We start from the raw sequence: 19,341 nt of genomic DNA on the forward strand, positions 1-19,341 counted from the left end.
CGGGTGAGGGGATGATTTAGAGTGTGTGCATGTGCACGTGTTTAAAATGGCAGCTATACAGAACTACCACAACAAGCTGCAGGCTCCAAGTTACCGTGGCAGAATTGGCCCTTGAGTTGCCTACCCATTTGATCAATCCCTGGCCCGTAGGGGGCAGTGCGTCAGGCTGTGAGTTGGCTCATCTCCTTCCTACTGCCCAAAGTGGAGTAGTGGACCAGGCTGTGAGTAGCTGAGTCTTGTTCAGGATTCTGGGGCCCCAACCAGTTGCTTGACATGACTTGTTGTCCTTGGAGCCAGCCCTGTCTTTGGTACTTTATCTTTGGTACCTGTCTTTGGTACTTTGTCTCCGAGCTTTGGTCGAAAGGAGGGAGTACCCTCAAGAAGCAGTTTGAGTGACGTGGCTGTTTTTCTGTCCATGTTTTAGGTCACTTCCTGGGTAACAATACTGTGATTGATGTGCTGAGACAAGCAGGCTTTGAAGTGGAGCATACACCTGCTGGACAACCAATTGGAAAGTAAGCAGCTGCCTGTAGATCCTTTAAGCTCTCTCTCTCTCTCTTTCTGCAAGTGAGCAAGATTATTTTGGTGAGCGAAGAGGGTGAGTTACCTTCTTCCCTATAAAGTTACAGCTACTCATTTCAATGGAAGGCATCTGAAGTGTCAGCTAATGTACATCAAATGTGTGATACTGTGGCAGCAGGTAGCTCCCTGTAGGGGTAGATGATATAGACACTGCTTATTCACACCAGAGACGCTAGAACAATTTGCTTAGTGGGGGTGCTGAGAGCCATTGAACTAAACTGTAAACTCTGTATACCCTGAAAACGACTTCAAACCAGGGGGTGCAGCAGCACCACCAGCACCCCTAGTTCCAGCACCTATGATTCAGACCAGATCAGATGCACCATGGTGAAGACCAGAACAAGTCAATGTACTGAGAGGTGGTACCATTCTTCTCAGTTATTTTACTCATTAAGAAACGCCATTGTCCTTGTCAGCTTCTCCCCAGCAGCTTTCCCGCTGCCTCTTCCTCTCTCCCTGAGGCAGTAGTCACCTCAACACTGCAGGGCTATGGTGCATTGTTGGAAATGTAGCTGCCACTTTAGCTCCTGTTGATGCTTCTTTGTGCCAGGCCCCTTTTTCCTCCACAGGGATATCAATTTGCCCTTTTGTGCATCTGTGTCCCAGACAAAGCACACATCCTGAGAGGAGTGCTTTGTAACAATCTTCTCCTCTCGGGTAGTATCCAAGGAAATGCATTATCTTTGCAGTGTCGTCCTCCCCTGTGCACCCTGGAGATAACATTGGCTGACATTGTTTTTTCATAAGATTGTTAGCAATCCCGTGCTCGGAATAAGTGCTAGTGCCACAGTTCTGAGCAATCGCACGTGTGTTCCCCTCTATGGTCCACCAAAGGCACCCACTCTAGGCTCCTGGCTCCTCAGCCATCACGTCTCTTGGACAGAGACCCACATCTCACTCCCTTCTGACTAGGGTTTTTCCTGGCAGCGCAGTTCCCTGCCTACACTGTGCTATTCCCAGCAAGCTAGATGGCCTAAACTGGCCAGAGTCTGTGTTTTGCTTTCTCTCCAGCATAGGTAGAGTGACCAGATGTCCCCATTTTACAGGGACAGTCCCAATTTTTGGGTCTTTTTCTTATATAGGCTCCTATTACCCCCCGCCCCCGTCCCGATTTTTCACATTTGCTGTCTGGTCACCCTAAGCATTGGTGCTGGAACTAGGGATCCGGGTGGGTGCTGCAGCACCCCCTGGCTTGAAGTGGTTTCCATCATATACGGGGTTTACAGTTTGATTTAATGTCCCTCAGCATCCCTACTATACAGATTGTTCCACCACCCCTGCTCTCCAGAGGCTGTGAACAACATCATGGCCCACAGCTATAAGTTTGTACACCACTCTGTATAAGCAAGAACATTTATTGTTAAGGTAAAAAATAATCAGAGAGAAAACATATTAAAAACAATAAAAGAACCTGTGTGCATGCTATAAAGCTTACCCGAAATCACCCCAACTCCAACCTCAGGTTCTGGTAGGTGTCAGTCCTTCAAAATCCACCGCTGGGTTTTCCCCGTGGGTTACAAGTTCATAACTGTCTCAGAATCAGCACCACCAGGGATAGTTCAGTCTTTACTCTATACAGCTTGGCCCTTTGATCTTGGCCTCTTGTAAGAGGTGACCAGCAGACAATGGCCTGCTCGTCAGGGCATAGTTTCAGTTTTGGATTTTTGCATACCCAGAGGTGCGGAATTCGCATTCACTTCTCCGGAGAAATTCCCAGGAAAACAACTTAATATCTTTTGTTCCAAAAACCCATTCTTGCCTGGCACATAGTTCTATATAGTCCCTTGAGCTCCCAGCTCTCGCACCTATCACATCCGCCCCCCCCCACCCAAGAAGTTACATACAATCCCAGCCCACAAGAATACATAAACAATTCATTTAATACAATGGGCTCCAAAGATACTTAAACATAATTCAATAAAGTCTCCCAAGGATATTGCAGGAAATTTCCAAATCTGCTACAGTTAGTAGCATTTTCCTGTCCCTGGTGGGACTAACAGTGCCCAATGCAAATATGAGGTGATTTTCAGCAACAGGATTAATTGCAGGACTAATGAATCTTGTCTGGTTGTGTTCTCTGTACAAAGACATTGTCTAGATTGATATAGTCTTAATGTTTAGCTGATTGAATCTTGTTGGCAAAACTCCTGCAGTCCTTCATATAGAATATGATAAAGCTTAATGGTGCATAAGTATCTTTGACACAAAGTTTATCCTAAATGCTTCACAGAGTTTATTCAGCAATAAAACTTCAGAGTTAAATAATATCAGACAGAGAAAGAAATGAAAAGGTACAAGAGGGAAGGAATGGCATTTGTTCAGATATGATTTGGAAATTCATTGGGGCAGAAAGATAGGAATAACTTGTAAATGAGAAGAGCTTGTGGAGTTAAGTTGAAAATAGAGCTAGTTGGAAAATGTTGATGAAAACTAAAACCACTAAAAGAGTTGGTTTTCATCAAAATGTTAATGGATAATTCTGACAGTTCATAAAAACAAAATAAAAACAAAGAGGCCCAACATTTTCAGGTTTGGGGCTTTCTGTTTGCCAACAAAAAAATCAAAGACCTTTTCTGCCAAAAAAAAGAAGTCATTTATTCAAAAACCCACTTTTCTGTTGAAAAACATTTCGGTTGAAGATTTTTGAGCAGCTCTAGTTAAAACCATAATGTTCTTGGTCCTCCAGGTCCAGGTTGAGTTTTTTATGGGAGACTGAGTAAAATGTTATATTCTGTCTCCTAGAATCATGATGCCTGTGTTTCTCTGTTCCCATAAAAAAGAGTTGTAGAAAACTTGCATTCTATAGTGTAGCAAGCATGTGAAGAGAGAGATGGGAGTTCAGTACTAGATATTTATGTGTACATTAGACAAACACCTGTCAGGAAGCATACTTAATCTTGTCTCTGCATGGGGAGATGGATTGCATGACATGTTGAGATCCCTTCCAGCCCTCCATTTCTATGATTCTATGTGAGATGGATCGAGTTGAGAGGAGGGGTCTAGTAGTATACTATCAGGCTTGGATACTACATTGAGGAACATGGCATAAATGCCTAGATGGACAGATCAGTGAGCCCTGGGAGAGATCTTACTCCATGTCTTCACTCATGGTTTAAAAGAGGGCGTAAATGGCATGTTAATGAAATTTACAGGTGATACTAATTTGCAAACATCACTCAGAACAGAGGAAATGTTAAAAAAACAACTTAGCAAGTTCAGAGACAGACAGAAAACAGCAAAGTGAGATTGGGTTTGGAGACATGGAACCTAATGCACTGAAAGGAAAATAATTCAAACCACGTGTACTGCCTACCTAAAGGATTGCCTCTCTCCCCTGCCATACTCCCACTGCTTCCTTTGTAAAAGCAAGCAGGCTGCTGACAAGTGGAGACCACGGAGGGTGCTTCCCCTCTGGGTCTGGAATAGTCTGTATTTGGCCACCTCTGGGCACGCTGTAAAAGACAGGGGTTTTGGAAAGGGTTGAGTGTATGCTCCCAGAATGATGAAAGAGCAGAAAGGACTTTTTTTTTGGAGACAACCAACTGGCTGAGTTCCTGTCTGATCAACTATTTAATGGTGCTTAGTTTATTTTGTAATATTAATAGAGTGATAGGCCATCTAGAGCCAAGTATAGATGTCTTTATATTTTTTAACCATTTAAATCAAAATAAGTACCAATACACAGAAAGGGAGGGGAAGACCTGGAAAGCCCTACTGATGAAAGAGACACCTTGCAGTGGTAAGGGACAGCAAATTAAACATGAGTTTGGCTAGAATAAAAAGGTCCATACAGTTTTGAGTCGCATGCAGGGAGACATCACTTTCTGGAACACGGTTGCTTTCTGCATGATCTTTGTAGGACTGCACATGAAATAATGGGTCTGAGTCTCCTCTCACTTATGCCAGCGTAGACCCGGAGTATCTTGCTGAGGTTAATGGAGTTACAGGGGCATAAAAGAGAAGGGAACCAAGTCCACTGTGTTCCATTCTGGGTCGCCATATTGGCAAAAGGCAGTTGAGAAACTGAAAGGAGTTCAGAGAAGATTGACTGGATTGTTTGGTTGTGGGCATGGGCAGAATGGATGGATTGATTTGCAAGAAAAAATTAAAATGGCTAAATGTTTATAGCTTGGCCAAGGGAATGCTAACTGTTGGGGGGTCATAATATTTGAATGGTGGGAATATTGATGGAGAAGAATAATTTAGGGAAGAACATAGGGGCTTACGTAGGTGTAAAGGGGTGAAATTAAGGAAAGGAAGGTTTAGGCTAGACATCAAGAGAAGTTTCCTGACAGTGGGATATATTAGGCTGCAGGACAGTCTTTCTAGAGAAAAGTCAGAAGACCCATCTTTTGGAACTTTTAAACTAGCTTTGACAAAACACTAGATGCTGTTCCATGCTATAGGGAACAATCCTACCTTGGCAGGGAGATGGACCAATAGGCCACATTTGTCTTTGATGTCTCAGATCCTGGGATTCTATAAATAGTTTGAATTTCATTAGTCTAAAGGAAAATTAAAGAAAGCTGAGAATAGCTTCATAGCCAAGCGATGTCACCTTAGGTCATTTTATCTAGGCTCTGAAATCTATTTGAATTTCAGAAAGCATAAGAATATATTCAGATTCTCTCCAGAAATACCTACGGGATTTCATCAGGTGTGTTAGAAGAAGTGCACTACTCAAACAGCACAAAAGCAGAATCCAAAGAATAAAATCTGAAGTGTTCTACCTTGAAAGCTTAATTCTATACATTAGACCAAAAATAAAACCTAGCTAAGAAGAGCAGAGATGATCATCTTCCTGAATCCATAAAAGTGAAGGGCCAGGCTTTCGCATGGATCCATGGAGGAGGACCTGAGTAGACTTCTGACTTTGTGTGCTCTTGTGATAGGGACAACTGTGGTACCCAAGCTCTCCTGTGCATAAGGACTGTAGGACTAGCCATCCCAAAGGCCATGTTCCTCACCTGCTGGCAAGTCATGGAGGAGAGAGAACGCTGTACCTTTCTTTGGTTTGGCACAGTATCCAGGTATTAGCTGCGGCTTGCCTCTTGCTGCTTCCACTGGGATGAGAGGCCTATATAGAAAGATGGTGATTAATTTCTGCTGTATAGCCCCACGAGGTTAAGGACGGAAATAAAAGCACAGCTTATATTCTTCCATTCAGCAAGAACATATCATTAAATATAGCACCCAACAGAGTGGTTTGATGGAAAGGAGTACTACCGTGCATTTTGTTGGCCTATGAGACTGTATCCAGTACATAAAGCTTTGGCGTGCGGCTGAAGGATGGGGTAGATTCTGAGAATTCTTGAACAATAGAGAATCATCATTGGCCGCAGGTGCTTCCTGAATTGATCTTTTAGTTCTGCTGTTTCAAATTAAATTTGCAGCAGCTGCGGCAACAGATCTGCTCAGGCCATTGGAATCTGTATGAGGCAAAATTGCCCCCCTGCCTGCTTTCTAAAGGAGTAGAGAGAGAGACGGAAGATTGATTTGCTGTAGAATGTACTCCCTTCCTCAGTGAAAGAGGCACAAGACAAGAATGTTTGCTGTTATCTTGGGGCGAGGCTACAAGACCTATGTTTAGCCATTCATTGTCCGAAACCTCTATTTAGGGGCCATGATGAGATCCACAAGAGGAAAACAAAATCCAAACATTGTCCCAGCTCACCCAGCAAATATATTTTGAGGACATATGAGGAAATTTTTTCGGGTTAAAAAAAAATGATCCAATTTCAAAAATATTTATTTAATCACAAGCCACTCAAAGCACATTTTGATCTTGTTGATGGAGAGGACTAGAACTAAAGGGGAATGTTTTCAAAAGTGCCTAACGCTCAGCTTGACCAAGGTAATTAGGCACGTAAAGATATAGATAGGCACCTCATGGAATTTGCAAAATCCCTTTGCAGGTGAGGCATTTAACCTGCTTCATCACTTTTATATATTCACTAGACACATATCTGCATTGTTAGATGCCCAAATACCTTCATAAATCTGGCCCTTAGGCACTTTTGGGTATGACACCCTAAACCAAAATGCAATGGCCTCCACTTTATTACTTTCTTAAGGGTTGTATTGTATCAATCATGATGAAACCCATGGGATTCCTGCTGTCAATTTACCTTATTAAAAATCCCCTTCTCTGCTGTGGTATGTCCCAGGTATGATCCAGAATGCATGTGATTGGCATATAAGAGTAATAGGCGTAATGCAGGCAAACACATTTTGCCTCTGAATATGCCTGCTGCAGGTAGGTTGAGCAGCACACACACTGAGCTGCTGAATGTACAGAGTAGAGCAAGCAGTCCACACCTGGAATGCATCTGAATGTCCCGACATTCAATTGATTTTAAAGAAATATTAATGGTGCACTGACCTCACAGAAGCTAACCTGGAGGTGCAGCAGCAAACAAATTAGCTCGATGGTTATTTTTATATGCTACTGTTTTAGCTGTGAGCATGGGATCTGCTGCATCTAAGAATTGCTGTGTCAACAAGAAGAATAGATGCTGGGCATGAGGGAAAAAAATCTATAACCCTGAAGCTGCACAGAATATAGGCATTGCTCTTATTTCTAGGTATCTGCGTGGATGTGAGCAGGAACGTTGCTAAGCATTCTGCTGCCCAGGGTGGAAAATGTTTTCCTTGCCACCCCCTCCCCCATCTCCTGAGAACTGAGTCACAAAGTAATGAACAAAGAAAAATGGAGCCAGCCAATCAGTGAAGAAAAAAATGGCAAAGCAATACAGCGCACCCTGGAAGTTGACACCCAAGACAACCACTCTGTGCCCCAACTCCTAAAATTGGCCCTGGGTGTCAAAGATCCCATTGCAGGATCAGGCCCAGAGTTGGTATGGATAGAACTTTTCGCATAGCTTAATTCTCTCTAATCAACACTAGGCTTAAGGCCCAGATCCTCAAAGAGATTTAGATGCCTATCTCCCATTGAGGATCTGGGTCTAAGTCTTTGAAGAAACAATATGTTTAATTAATTGCAGAAATAAAGCCGTGTTTGTACTATACCACAGTCTGGTACTACAGATGAGAAGGATCAGCTTCAAAAAGATTAATAATGCTGGACACCTTCCCACTGGTTGGAAATCTCCCTTCTCACATGCCAATAGCCATCATTCTTCCCTGTGCTCTGAGCTATATGGATCCATCACACCCATCATTCAAAGTTCTTATCACGCTTCCCAGAACAGCAAACTGCCAATTAACTAGCCATGATCCCAAACCAAAATTCCAGAAATGAACCCACCTACAAATTGGAGCCGTTCAGGTCTGAATGTGGATATCAGCTTTGCAGCGAGCTTCAGTCCTTCTGGATCTGAACAGCTGCAAATGTTGGCGAAGCTTGGATCCACATCCAGATGTCAACTTTGCATCTCTGACCTGTCTCTGAAATGAACTTTGAAATGGCTTCTTTTGGCAGGTGGAAAAGAACAGGATGAGTTGGAAGGGATGGTCTATCAACAAAGAAGGGAAATTATGCAGAGCTCGATGTTTAAAGAAGATAGGGTAAGACAAAGAACATTGTGAAAGTAGATTGAGAGAAAGGGGGGAAAGGGAGATCTATAAACTGAAATCTTGACTTCAGATGGGGCCAGGATTTCACTCTCAGAGTGGAATGGTTGAAGTCAAATGAGGTAAAGTTTTGCTAGAAAAGAGAAGGATAGAGAAATAGCATGTAATGTAAAATGAGATCTTTGTCTGGAGATGGGTGAACTGGTTCAGATTAAGTAAGAACTGGCATGAATCTTCACCTGAAACTTTAACCTACCCTGAACCAAATCTCTTCTGAGATGGGAAAAAAGTTGGATATCTTTTCCCCACCCTGAATGGTTTCCAGGTGGCAGTGCTGGAACAGTCCCTGATTTCTACTGTGAACTTTTGGGATTTAATCCAAGCCTCTAGATCATCCTCCCTTCACTAGCTCCATCACAGTCTGGACAGAAGGGAATCAAAGCCATAATTCATTGTCTTTCACATGACAATATAAATGTCATGGCGGGGGGTGAAATAGGGAAAGGTTGCAATATCAGGGGTAGGGAAGCAGAGTTAACTTGTCAATGAAAACTTAAAGACCCTTTCACTTCATAGCAAGGCTTTAGTTATAGCCAGTGTCTATGTACTTTGTTTATGCCACCTGTCAGGTATCGGGCACCTTCTGAAAGAAAATATCAGTTTTGCCAGAAAAAAATTGAAATTATTCCCAGTTCTGCAGCTACCTCTGCTGCGGAGCCCGAGCTACCAGGCTCCCCCACTCCTAGGCTGTCTGTCGCATGGACTGCCTCAGAGCAGGGGCTCCTAGAGCTTCCAGGCTCCTAGTTCCTTGGCCAAGGGAGCCACGGCTCAGTTCCACAGAGCTGATTCGAAGTCCATTGAAGGCAGTAGAAAGATTCTGCTGAACTTCCATGGTCTTTGGATCTGGCCCATTATGGTTGTTTGGTGACCTACAGGAAATGGGTTGCTTTTCCTGGCATACCTCCCATGGGACCAGACTCAACAGGACAGAAACCAGTGCCAGAATTGGCAATATTATGGTAGCTTTTTGTTGGCATCCTCATCAGAGAGGCTACAGAATGGATCAGAAAGGAGATAGAATGACCCTCTAGCCCCAGAGATACTGGACCAAATTCAGATGATGTAGCTGTGCCAGTTTACACCAGCAGAGAATTTGGCCCATTCTCGCTCAAACAGGATTACAAAGAAGATTGCCCTGTCAGTGATCATGTTGCACTTGTCCTTTGGACTGATTCATTCCCCGGTGATATCAATCTGGACTAAAGTGCTGCTACACTTTGTACCAGCTCAAGTGGTACAACTGTATAAAGTGGCATCATGTGGCTTGAAGGACTGTTCATTTATCTAGGAAGCCTGCAGTATGTCTGCAGTCACTCAGTCTACCCAGTGTCAATTTTCCCTACCTTTGTTATCACACTGTCATGCAAAGAGGCCTCACACATTTGACCTGATAGCTTTTCTACTTCCAGAGCCATCTCTTTTAACAGTGGAGTTTGTGGGATGTGTTGTAATCATTAGAACGACTCGCTTGGTTGTCAGCAGAACTGCAGGTAATTCTGCATGATATGTAGAAGCAAGTATTCAATATGGATGATTTCCTTCAAACAAGATGTAAGAAATAAGTTCCCAGGTCTTTTCTCCATATTATCCTTTTGGCCAACATTTCTGCAAGTAAAATTCGGTTCACAAGAATAGTTGCTGAAAAGGAAAATGCTGAGAATATTCACGTTTCCACACCTGACTACACTTACAAACACATTTTCACACCTGTAGTAGTGCTGAGGTGTTCACATGGCCATCTTGAAAGTCCCAGGTGATTTGGAAGTCATCCAGAAACAAAACCATGTGATTTAGGTGACCAGTTGCACAGGGCTAGATTGTGGAGTACTTATGTTGTTAAGTACATTCACTTCAGTGGATCTATTTATGGGAGTAAGTGCTCACCGGTACAAGTAAGCACTCCTCAAACTTGCCTGTAGCAGAACTAACAAATGACGAATAGCAACTACTTGAAGAAGCAGTCAGCAAGTAATTTACAATATGTTTGCATATAGTACCCATTGAATGATTTTGATTAACAAAGTTCATTCCTGATCATCTGAAAAGAGCTAAATTCATCCAGTAAATGGTTTGCTGCAACTAGGTTACCCAGCTCCACTCCTGATCTGTGTTAGAGAAGCATCCAGACTTGTTTATCCCTCTGTAAGCCAAACTAAGCTTCGTGGTTCACCCTTCACTACAGTTCATGCTACTTACAAGTGAGGATCACACCAATCTGTTTTCCATTTCCTGGAGATTAAATTCCTGTGTTTGACATCATTTTAGCTTAGTCAGAACTTCCCAGCAAAACAACTCCTCCACTTTCTGTGTGTGTCAGGGCAGCCTCCTGTGTATCAATGCACATGGCAATACTTCATGCTTCCTGAACTACAGAGAGCACAAGTTCAGGTCTTTTCTTTCCCCCTGCAAACTTAATTAACATTAATCCATTTTGAAAGACACTGACTTTTTCCCCTTGCACTCCCTGATGTGCTACGTTGCAAGGAGAATGAGGAATGAGGATGTCTATAAGAAAAAAGTTGGCAAAAGCAATCAGGTAGATATGTCTGGGAAACACATGACTAACAGCCATCGATGGATCCAATATGGAGAGGTTCTTTCCAAGAGAGAGATTTTCCAGTGCAGTGTCTCGATTCAAAAATCCAACTTTAGGATTGGCACGTGCATATTTTCAGGGAAGGGACAGAGCAACAGGTCAGGAAATCCTGATGGAAACTGAATTGTTCAGTTTAGGTCTTGTCCTGGAATCCTCATTGTTCATAATCCCACTGACTTCAGTTGTTCTGCTTGCGAGAGATGGACCCAGCTACTCCTGAGGGAGGTCTGCACCAAAAAATTAAAAATTCTGTGCACAATATTTTAAAGTTCTATAAAATTCTGCAAATTTTATTTGTCAATAAATAAATGTGGAGGCTCCAGCATGTGAGGGGGAAGCACAGGCCACTGGCTGCACAGAGGTGGGAGATCACCCTGCAGCCAATACTCCCCCAGGACATGGGTTCGGCAGTGAAGCTGCATCTGACCCTTACGCAGTGCAAAGGCTGGGCCTGCCCCAGAAACACCCTGGTTCCCTGCCCCTCCACATCAGGAGCAGCAGGTGTGTGCAGGTAGGCTCAGCCCTTCAGGATCCAAGTGTGGGGAGATCCAGGTGTGGGTTGAGAGGATTCCGTGTGGGACAATCTGGGGGGCAGGCAGCTCAGGGGGGGATTCAGGTGCGGGGGGGATCTGGATGCACAAGGGATCATTGGGAGGGTTCCAGGTGCAGAGACAACAGGATTCTGCAGGGGGGTCCAGGTAAAGGTGATTAGGGCTAAGCAGGTGGGTCTGGGTGCAAGGGGTCTGGATGCAGGGAGTGAGGCTCGGTGAGGTGGAGGTTCAGGTGTGGGAGGCTCAAGTTTGGGGAGTTCTGGGTGTGGGGGGTGCGGGTCGGTAGGGGTGAGGATGCAGGGGGGTAGGACTTGGCAGTGGGGTATGAGGGGTTATCCAGATGCATGGGGGTGAGGCTCAACAGGGTGGGCATTCGGATGTGGGGGGCTTGGTGTGGGGGTTCTAGGTGTGGTGGGGTGTGGCTCGGCAGAGGGATCTGTCTGAGTATGGGGGGTCCAGATGCACAGGGGTTGGGCAAACAGGGTAGCAGATCCTCGTTCAGTGACCCCTTCACCCGTGGCTGAGGAACGATAGGGTCAGGAAATGGGAGGGGTGGGGGGCGGAGCTTCCTGCAGCTGAGGGAGATTTCTGGGGGTGGGTCTGACCTGTCCCTGTCCCTGCCCCCATCTGCTCCTTGCAGGGAAAGAGGATGTCCCATCCTTTCCCGCCCCCAACCCAGCCAGGACTAACAGCTGAGCCCAACGCAGGGTAGGAGCCACACACACTGAGGTATCCCCAGTTTCCTTCCCCACACACCCCCAGCGGTGATTTACCTCTCCACCAGCTGCTCCGGGCACCTGAAACAATACACCCATGCTGCTGGGAAGGGCAGGTAACCTGTTTTTCAGCTTCCCTTTGCTTCCCCATGAGAAAGTCCTTTTTCTGCCAGGAAAGAAATCTGTGGGGGACATGAATTCCACATGTGTGCAGTGACGCAGAATTCCCCCAGGAGTAAGACCCTTAGCCTGTATGACAGACACTGTAAAGCAGATCCTCAGCTGCTGTAAATTGTCACAGCTTCTTTGACTTCCTCTGTCCATTATTTGTAAAGCACCCCATCTTTGTAGGGTGTCATTTTCTAAAGCACTCAGCGATGGCCCAACTTTGCTCCCATTGGAGTCAAAAGTAAAACTTTCATTGACTTCAGTGGGAAAAGAGTTAAGTTAATGCTGGATTCTTTTGAAGGTCCCAAACTAGCATATTTACCCATAATTATGTATCAACTGTTTTACAGCCTCACCTCCATGCTGATCTACCGGGCCATAGTCTACAGTGATATCTATGTTCCCTCGCCCGTGCCAAATTAAAGAAAAAATATTAGGAAATCCTGCAGTTGACGCACATGTTGGAAAGTACTGAAGTTGCTTAACAGTCTTACTACATTTAGGCTTCTCATTTTTGCATGTATTTGCAATCCCAGGACTGCATTGTTTTCATTCTGTATTTCCAAACCATTCATCATTAGTTTCAATTGCAATAGGTAACTCTTGGCACTTCTAGGGCACTTTGTCCTAGAATCTGAAAGAGCTTTACAATTATTCATTAACAATGCCTCACTACGCCCCCCTCCTGTCCCCAGAGTAGGCAAACAAGTAGTATTATCCCCACTTTACAGGTAGGAAAACTGAGCATCTATGTGGCTTTTTAGCCTGAGATATTTAGTCACTTAAGAAGGCTTTGCAAATCTGAGTATTAATGTACTGGCTAGAGCATATGAGCTCTAGTTCATTGAAAGCTATTGTTTTCTGGAGCAGAAAATCCTGAATTCTCTCCCTATTGGCCCCCGTGAAGTTTATACAACTACAGAAGCATTATGACTTGCATGTGATCATGCAGTTGCTCAGGGACAAAGTTACAGGCCCAGGAGTCCTGCAGGCAGTGGCCTGTTCTAACCACTATATTACATTCCTCATTGGTTTCAGCCCCAACTTTATATTTCAGAATTATTTATGCAAAGATAAAGCCAGTCACAAAAATACCTTTGTCGAGACAACGCATCTCCATTTAATTTGGAACTGCCAATATGAGTCTGGAGTCTGTTGTCCTCAGAGAGCATATTATCAGCGATGGGCCCTGTTGCGCTTGAAGTGAGTGCAGTACTTTGAAACGAAGATGAACAGCGAATCAAATCAGGCTGAAAGATTCAGGGTATTAACTACTTTCCATGGAACCCCACTGCAAAGACATGTTTATGTTCTGAAGTATTCCTGACGGACAGCTTGGAAGTCATGCGCTAGCCTAGTTGTGGAAATCTGAATAGTTTCCTATTGTGCTTGACATGAAATGCTTCCCAGATAAACAGTCTCCCCTTCCACCGAGGAAAAATGATACTTCTGTATATCCAGGACTGTAATCACAAGGGACTAAGTGGGGCTGCCACTTAGCCTCCATGAAGATGCTGATTTCGGTGGGCATTGGGAATTATTTAACCCTAGAGTACGTGTGTGTGCCAACAGCATTCAGAATGAGTAAGTTTTATTCAGTGAAACTGAAATATCTTTCTAGAGTGTAATCATTTTCTATATCCATATCTTTGTGCCTCTGTTTTTATTACACACTTGGAATATAATGCTCAATCCAGCTGGCTGAGTATTGTCCTCCTGGCTGAGTTCTGGAGGCCAGAAGCGTCACTGACTGGCGTCATCCCTACTTGAGATATGGTCACACTTTTCTGTGAAGCAGAAGCCTGTAGCATAGTGGTGGATTAGCCACTAGGCCAGAGCCCGTGCCCAGGGACCCCAGCCAATTTGGGGGCCCCAGAAAAATGGGCACCCCCGTGCCCTAATCCACTCCGCCCGCCTGCGTTCAACACTGATGAGAGTTGAGGGTGTCTAGTACCTGCCGTGATGGGGAACTCACCTCTGATCTGATGGTCAAACTCTGCTCATTTAAATATATCAAAGGAAGAAGGCCATGTGGTCAGTCTAGCCCTTTACATTTCCATAGGCCATTTTTGCCCACCCAACCCTTTGCTTATTCCCGTCCCAACACCTACACATCCAAATTCGGTTGTGAGACCTACAGTCTCCTCTCCACCAATGCATGATATTTTTCATAAATGTTAAATAAGAATTTTACACATGCATCAAGGGATGATTATAATTCTGTGCTAGGGCACAATGATGTAACAAACCATGTACATGTCCAGGTATTTAGGAAAGGATTCAGCATAAGGTGACAGTGACGTGTTTTGTTTGGAATAAATGCAGTTAGAAGAGTCAGAAAATCGTCTGATGTTTACTTTGCTCTTCTTATCCTGGGAAAGCTGGGAAAAAGCTCAATGACACACAAATCTTAGTGCAGTTTTCTCAACTATAGTTCTATGGTTCTGTAACTGAGGTGGCTTGCCCAGTGGGCTGGAGAGCCTGGGGCTAAGCCAACCTGATTATAAAAAGAGCCCCACTTGGGGGGAATCAGAGATTCAGGCGCCTGGCTGATGGGTCTTGCCCACATGCTCAGGGTCCACCTGATTGCTGCACTTGTGGTTGGGAAGGAATTTTTCCCCAGGTCATATTGGCAGAGACCCTGGGGGCTTTTGCCTTCCTCTGCAGCATGGAGCCCAGGTCACTTGCTGGTTTAAATTAGAGTAAGTGCTGGATTCTTTGTAACTTGAAGTCTTTAAATCACGAGTTGAGGAGTTCAGTAGCTCAGCCAGAGGTTAGGGGTCTATTACAGGAGTGGTTGGATGAGGTTCTGTTGCCTGCAATGTGCAGGAGATCAGACACTAGATGATCATGATGGTCCCTTCTGGCCTTAAAGCCTCTGAGTCTAATGTCCCATAAAGAGTTGCCGTAGAAAGAGGGAGGGCCAGGCTAAAGTGGTGATAATGCCCAGCTGGGGAAAGAGCTGGAGTAAGTGCCAAGGAGGACGCTCAGAGGAGGTAGGGGAAAGCTCTGGGAGAGACCCTGCTTAAGCAGGGAAGAGACAGAGAGAGACCCAGAGGGGAATTTAAGAGGCTGGGTAGGAAGGGAAAACTCCAAGACAGCTAAAGGGGTAGAGCTAACTGTTCAGTTCATGGCCCTGGGCCAGAACCCAGAGTGGCACTGGGTTCCATTCCCCGACTGGCCGCAAAGAAGGGGGAGTACAAGCCCACTGCAAAGCTTATCGAGCACAGCAGAGGGCTCCAGGATAAGCCCTTAAGACAAGCTGAGGAATAGCTCCAGAAATGGTGGAAGGATTTTGTCTGTGTTAGGGTCATTTGGGGACTTTCGATTTAGATGGTTGTGACCCCAGAAGGACTTAAAATGGTAACCTGGCCAGAGGGCTGAGTCACTGAAAGAGAAACCAGAGCAACCATTGGCAGGGGAGCAAGCGATCTGCTATCCCAGGCCTGGCCACAAGGGGACACCTAGTGGAGAGTGGATTTGTTTACAGGTTCGCAAAAGCTTTTTCTGCAGGAGAGTGTTTAAAAGCACCTAAGAGATTTAAGAGCACAAGTCCCATTGCCTTTCAGTGAGACTTGGGCTCCTAAATCCCTAAGTATCTTGAAAATCTCCTTGTGTGGAAAGAAATCCAGTAAGGGCAAGATTTTCAAAAACAAGATTCTTAAGTTAGATTCCATGATTCATATAAGGAAGCCTTTCTAGCAAAGGTGGGAGATTTCTGGCTGTTCTCTTGCTTGAGTTCTCAGCATTGCCTATCAAATATACCAGCTGCCTATCAAGATGGCAGTTGTTATACGAAGCGCACTTCCACTAGAACTGTGGAACTGATTTTAGCTAACAGCTCTGTCAAGGGTTAGGAGCTGGAGCTTTGTGTATCTGAAACCTGAGTGGTCTCGCCTCTACCTCCTGGACAGCAATGGAGGAACTGGAGAAACCTTGGGGTCCTAGTGTCTCTCAGCCCAATGGGGGTCAACACCCAGGATGGAAGGAGCGGCTCAAGTAGAGGGAAGGGGCCCATTGTTGGCTTCTACATCTTGAGTTAAAGGACTAAGGGCCAGATTTTTAAAACTATTGAGGCTCTGGGAGTTAGGCATCTAAGTGCCTGTAAAAATCTGGACTTAAGTCCCCAAGCTTACAGATGTTGCCGAATCATATCCTGTGCGGATTGAGAAAGTGTAGCAAACATTGAACAGTGGTAAATATTGAGTTCAGATCCTCCATGCTGCTATCGCTTGAGCTACAAGAGGATCTCCCTTACTGGGTAACAGTATAGGGCCTGGGACACTGAATTAATTCTGTCCAACCGTGACAGCGATGCCAGTTTATTGCAACAATTTACTTTAAGAGAACCCTGTGAAATATAGAGGTCTGACGAAATCAGAGAGAAAATTTCACATGAAAAGCCCTTCACCACCAAACAAACATTGTTTTCGGAGTTACATAAACAGATTAGCAGAGGCAATGCTGTGCACTGTTGAAAGGGAAATCTGAGCTAAGAGGCTTCCAAACTGTCCTGGCATTGTACTACAGTACGATAGCTCAGCAGCATGACTGCTAGAAACTAAGCCCAATGCCAGCCATACTTTCAGTGCTCGACCATGGTATTCAATAGGCTTGTTGGGAGTGACGTCACACAGCTTTTCAGCAGCTAAGTAGTGCCATGAATGGCACTTGGATAAAGCATTTTCAACCAAACAAACATCTGCTAAAAAACACATGCACTACAAGGAGGATACCTCCTGATATGACATCACAGGCTCCAGGGAATGACACCACAAGTGGTTTTCATTTGCCCAATGTTTTGTTTATTGCGGTATGGGGAAGAAAGCTGAACTTGCTTGCTTCCATCTCTGAGCAGAGATAATGAGATGTTGTTTTTGTTTTGTTTTGTTGTTTCAAGAGCCGCGTGTCTTTCGTTCTCGTCAAACAGCTTCGGTGAAGTTTCCACCGTCCCCTCTCATCTCCTGTCTGATTACATTTTTTTCCTCAGTGAATGCAAGCTTCAGAGTGCACATAGGTCCCGGGATGATGATGGTGTGAACCCAGAGTAGGATGACCAGATAGCAAGTGTGAAAAATTGGGACGGGGGGGCGAGAAGGGAAATAGGCACCCATATAAGAAAAAGCCCCAAATATCGGGACTGTCCCTATAAAATCAGGACATCTGGTCACCCTAATCCAGAGTAGCATCAGTGACTGCTCCTGATCCTCCCCTGAATCCTGGCAGCTTTGCACGGCTTTACTAGCACAAAGCTGCCCCATGGCCGGCCATGGCAGGCCCACCCAGTACAAGAATATTATCTCATGACGCAGCCATCATAGTGGCTCCAACCACCCTCTTCCACCCAGCAGTCTGCAGCTGAGGGTGTGAGCAGGGTAAATACGATGAGACTCCAGTGATCTTTGCACTACCTCCCTTCACCTGACTCTGAGCTGTTCTTGGCGCCTCTTGGCAGGAGTGATGTGGATGTAAAACTGGTGGGAGTGAGAAGAGGATCAGTGCCAATGACGAGGAAAAGCATTTTTTGCTTGCAAATAAGTGAAGGAGAGCCCGGTGAATTGCTAAAATGTGGTGCAACACTAAGCTACGGGCACCGATGTTAACCAGCACCTCAGAGGTGTCTCGAAAATACCCGCTTCTTGAAAGCGTCTGACCTGCTTCTGGTGAAAAGCCAAACAGCATATGTAAGGGACTAATCCCTTTAGGCTCTGAGTCCCTCTGGCAAGGTGCTGAGCACTCTCAACTCCCAGTCAGGTCACTGAAGTCAATGGGAGTTGAGAGAGCTCCTGAAAGCCACCGTAGGACCTTCCAGCATCAGGCCCTCAGTCAAAAGCACCGTGACAGAGCGCTGTCCTATACCAATCTTAGTCAATATAGAGCTTTGCCATTAACATCAATGGAAGCAAGATCAGGGCCATGTTACCAGAGCTTGGTTAATGGTGTATGTTGTAAGCAAGTGTGAAGCAGCGTACTACCCCTTTACGGGCCAGGTGGTGGTTGGCAGCCTGGGGATAATCAAGGAAGACCTGCCCTGCCCTGGGACTGGGCTATTTAAACAGGAACAGGCAGGTGAGTAGGAGGAGAGGGGCATAGAAGCTGTGAAGACTTCAGAGGGTGGTGTTTTTTCTCTTTGGCTCCAGAAGACTAGTGTAACCTGACTTTGCGACTTTGTTTAGTGGAGCTGAAGTTTGGGAGTTCTGCACCAGGGTCCTAATTAGCTGCTTATTGTAATTGCTTCTGTCCTGAAACCTTATTAGAAGGGGACGTGCTATTTTGTTAGCGTGTGTTGGCTCCTCCTTGTCCCAGGCTGTTAAAGCAAATCCAAAACTACCCCAATTGTGGGAAATTAAGGGAGGACCACACCAGGTTGCAAAGGGGCACATGGGGACGCCACATGACTTTACAGAAGGGGTTCCCAAACTTTTTGCTGGCACTACAATTTGAATGAAGTATTTCCTGCCAGGACCCCAGACAGCAAAAAGCAAAATCGCACCCTGCGCACAGTGTGACCTTACGTGCACTGTGTGTGCAATGTCATGCTGCATGGAGGACGCCATTTTGCTCTACAAAATGGCCTCCTCTCCACAGTGTGACCATAGATGTACAGTGTATGCGAGGTCATGCTTTGTGGAGGAGGTCATTTTGTAGAGCAAAATGGCGTCTGCCGTGCATTGTGACCTCACAGGCACATTACATGCGAGGTCACACTGTGCAGAGTAAAATCCTCCATACACAAAGGATTGCCTCAACCCCATCTCCTGATGGTATGACCCCATTTGGGATGGCGACTCCCCCTCCCCCCCCCAGTTTGGGAGCCTCTGCTTCACAGCAAGGTTATAAAATCTGATTTAATCACGATGCTTAAAAATTAGTCTTCCGTTGCTGATAGCTCTGACCATGACCTAAAATGTTTGCCAGCCACTCAAGTTGTGTATTAAGCTCTATTCAGGTAGATTTGTATTTCTAATTAAAGAGGAGAATAAAGCAGGTATTTTTTTTCTCAAGGACCTGGCAAAAATGACTATGCTTTCTCTTCCAGGAATTTTAATGAAGAATGGATTATTTTCTTTCAGAAAGATGTTTGTGTGTTGTGTGACTGCACTGTGCAATTTAGGGAGTTTGTGTTAACACAGAA

At 45.0% G+C, this 19,341-nt stretch overlaps 1 protein-coding gene across 1 annotated transcript in view; it reads left to right on the top strand.

Annotated features, from left to right (window-relative positions):
* The window catches only part of TRABD2B (TraB domain containing 2B), a 414,240-nt gene that overhangs the window by 357,076 nt on the left and 37,823 nt on the right, over positions 1-19,341 (top strand). The window contains exon 5 of the mRNA XM_038414328.2: positions 425-515. Coding sequence (XP_038270256.1) covers positions 425-515 — 91 coding nt within the window. The remainder of the gene's footprint in view (positions 1-424; positions 516-19,341) is intronic.

The sequence above is a fragment of the Dermochelys coriacea genome, chromosome 8 (assembly GCF_009764565.3).
Source record: "Dermochelys coriacea isolate rDerCor1 chromosome 8, rDerCor1.pri.v4, whole genome shotgun sequence".
In the NCBI taxonomy this organism is placed as follows: Eukaryota; Metazoa; Chordata; order Testudines; family Dermochelyidae; genus Dermochelys; species Dermochelys coriacea.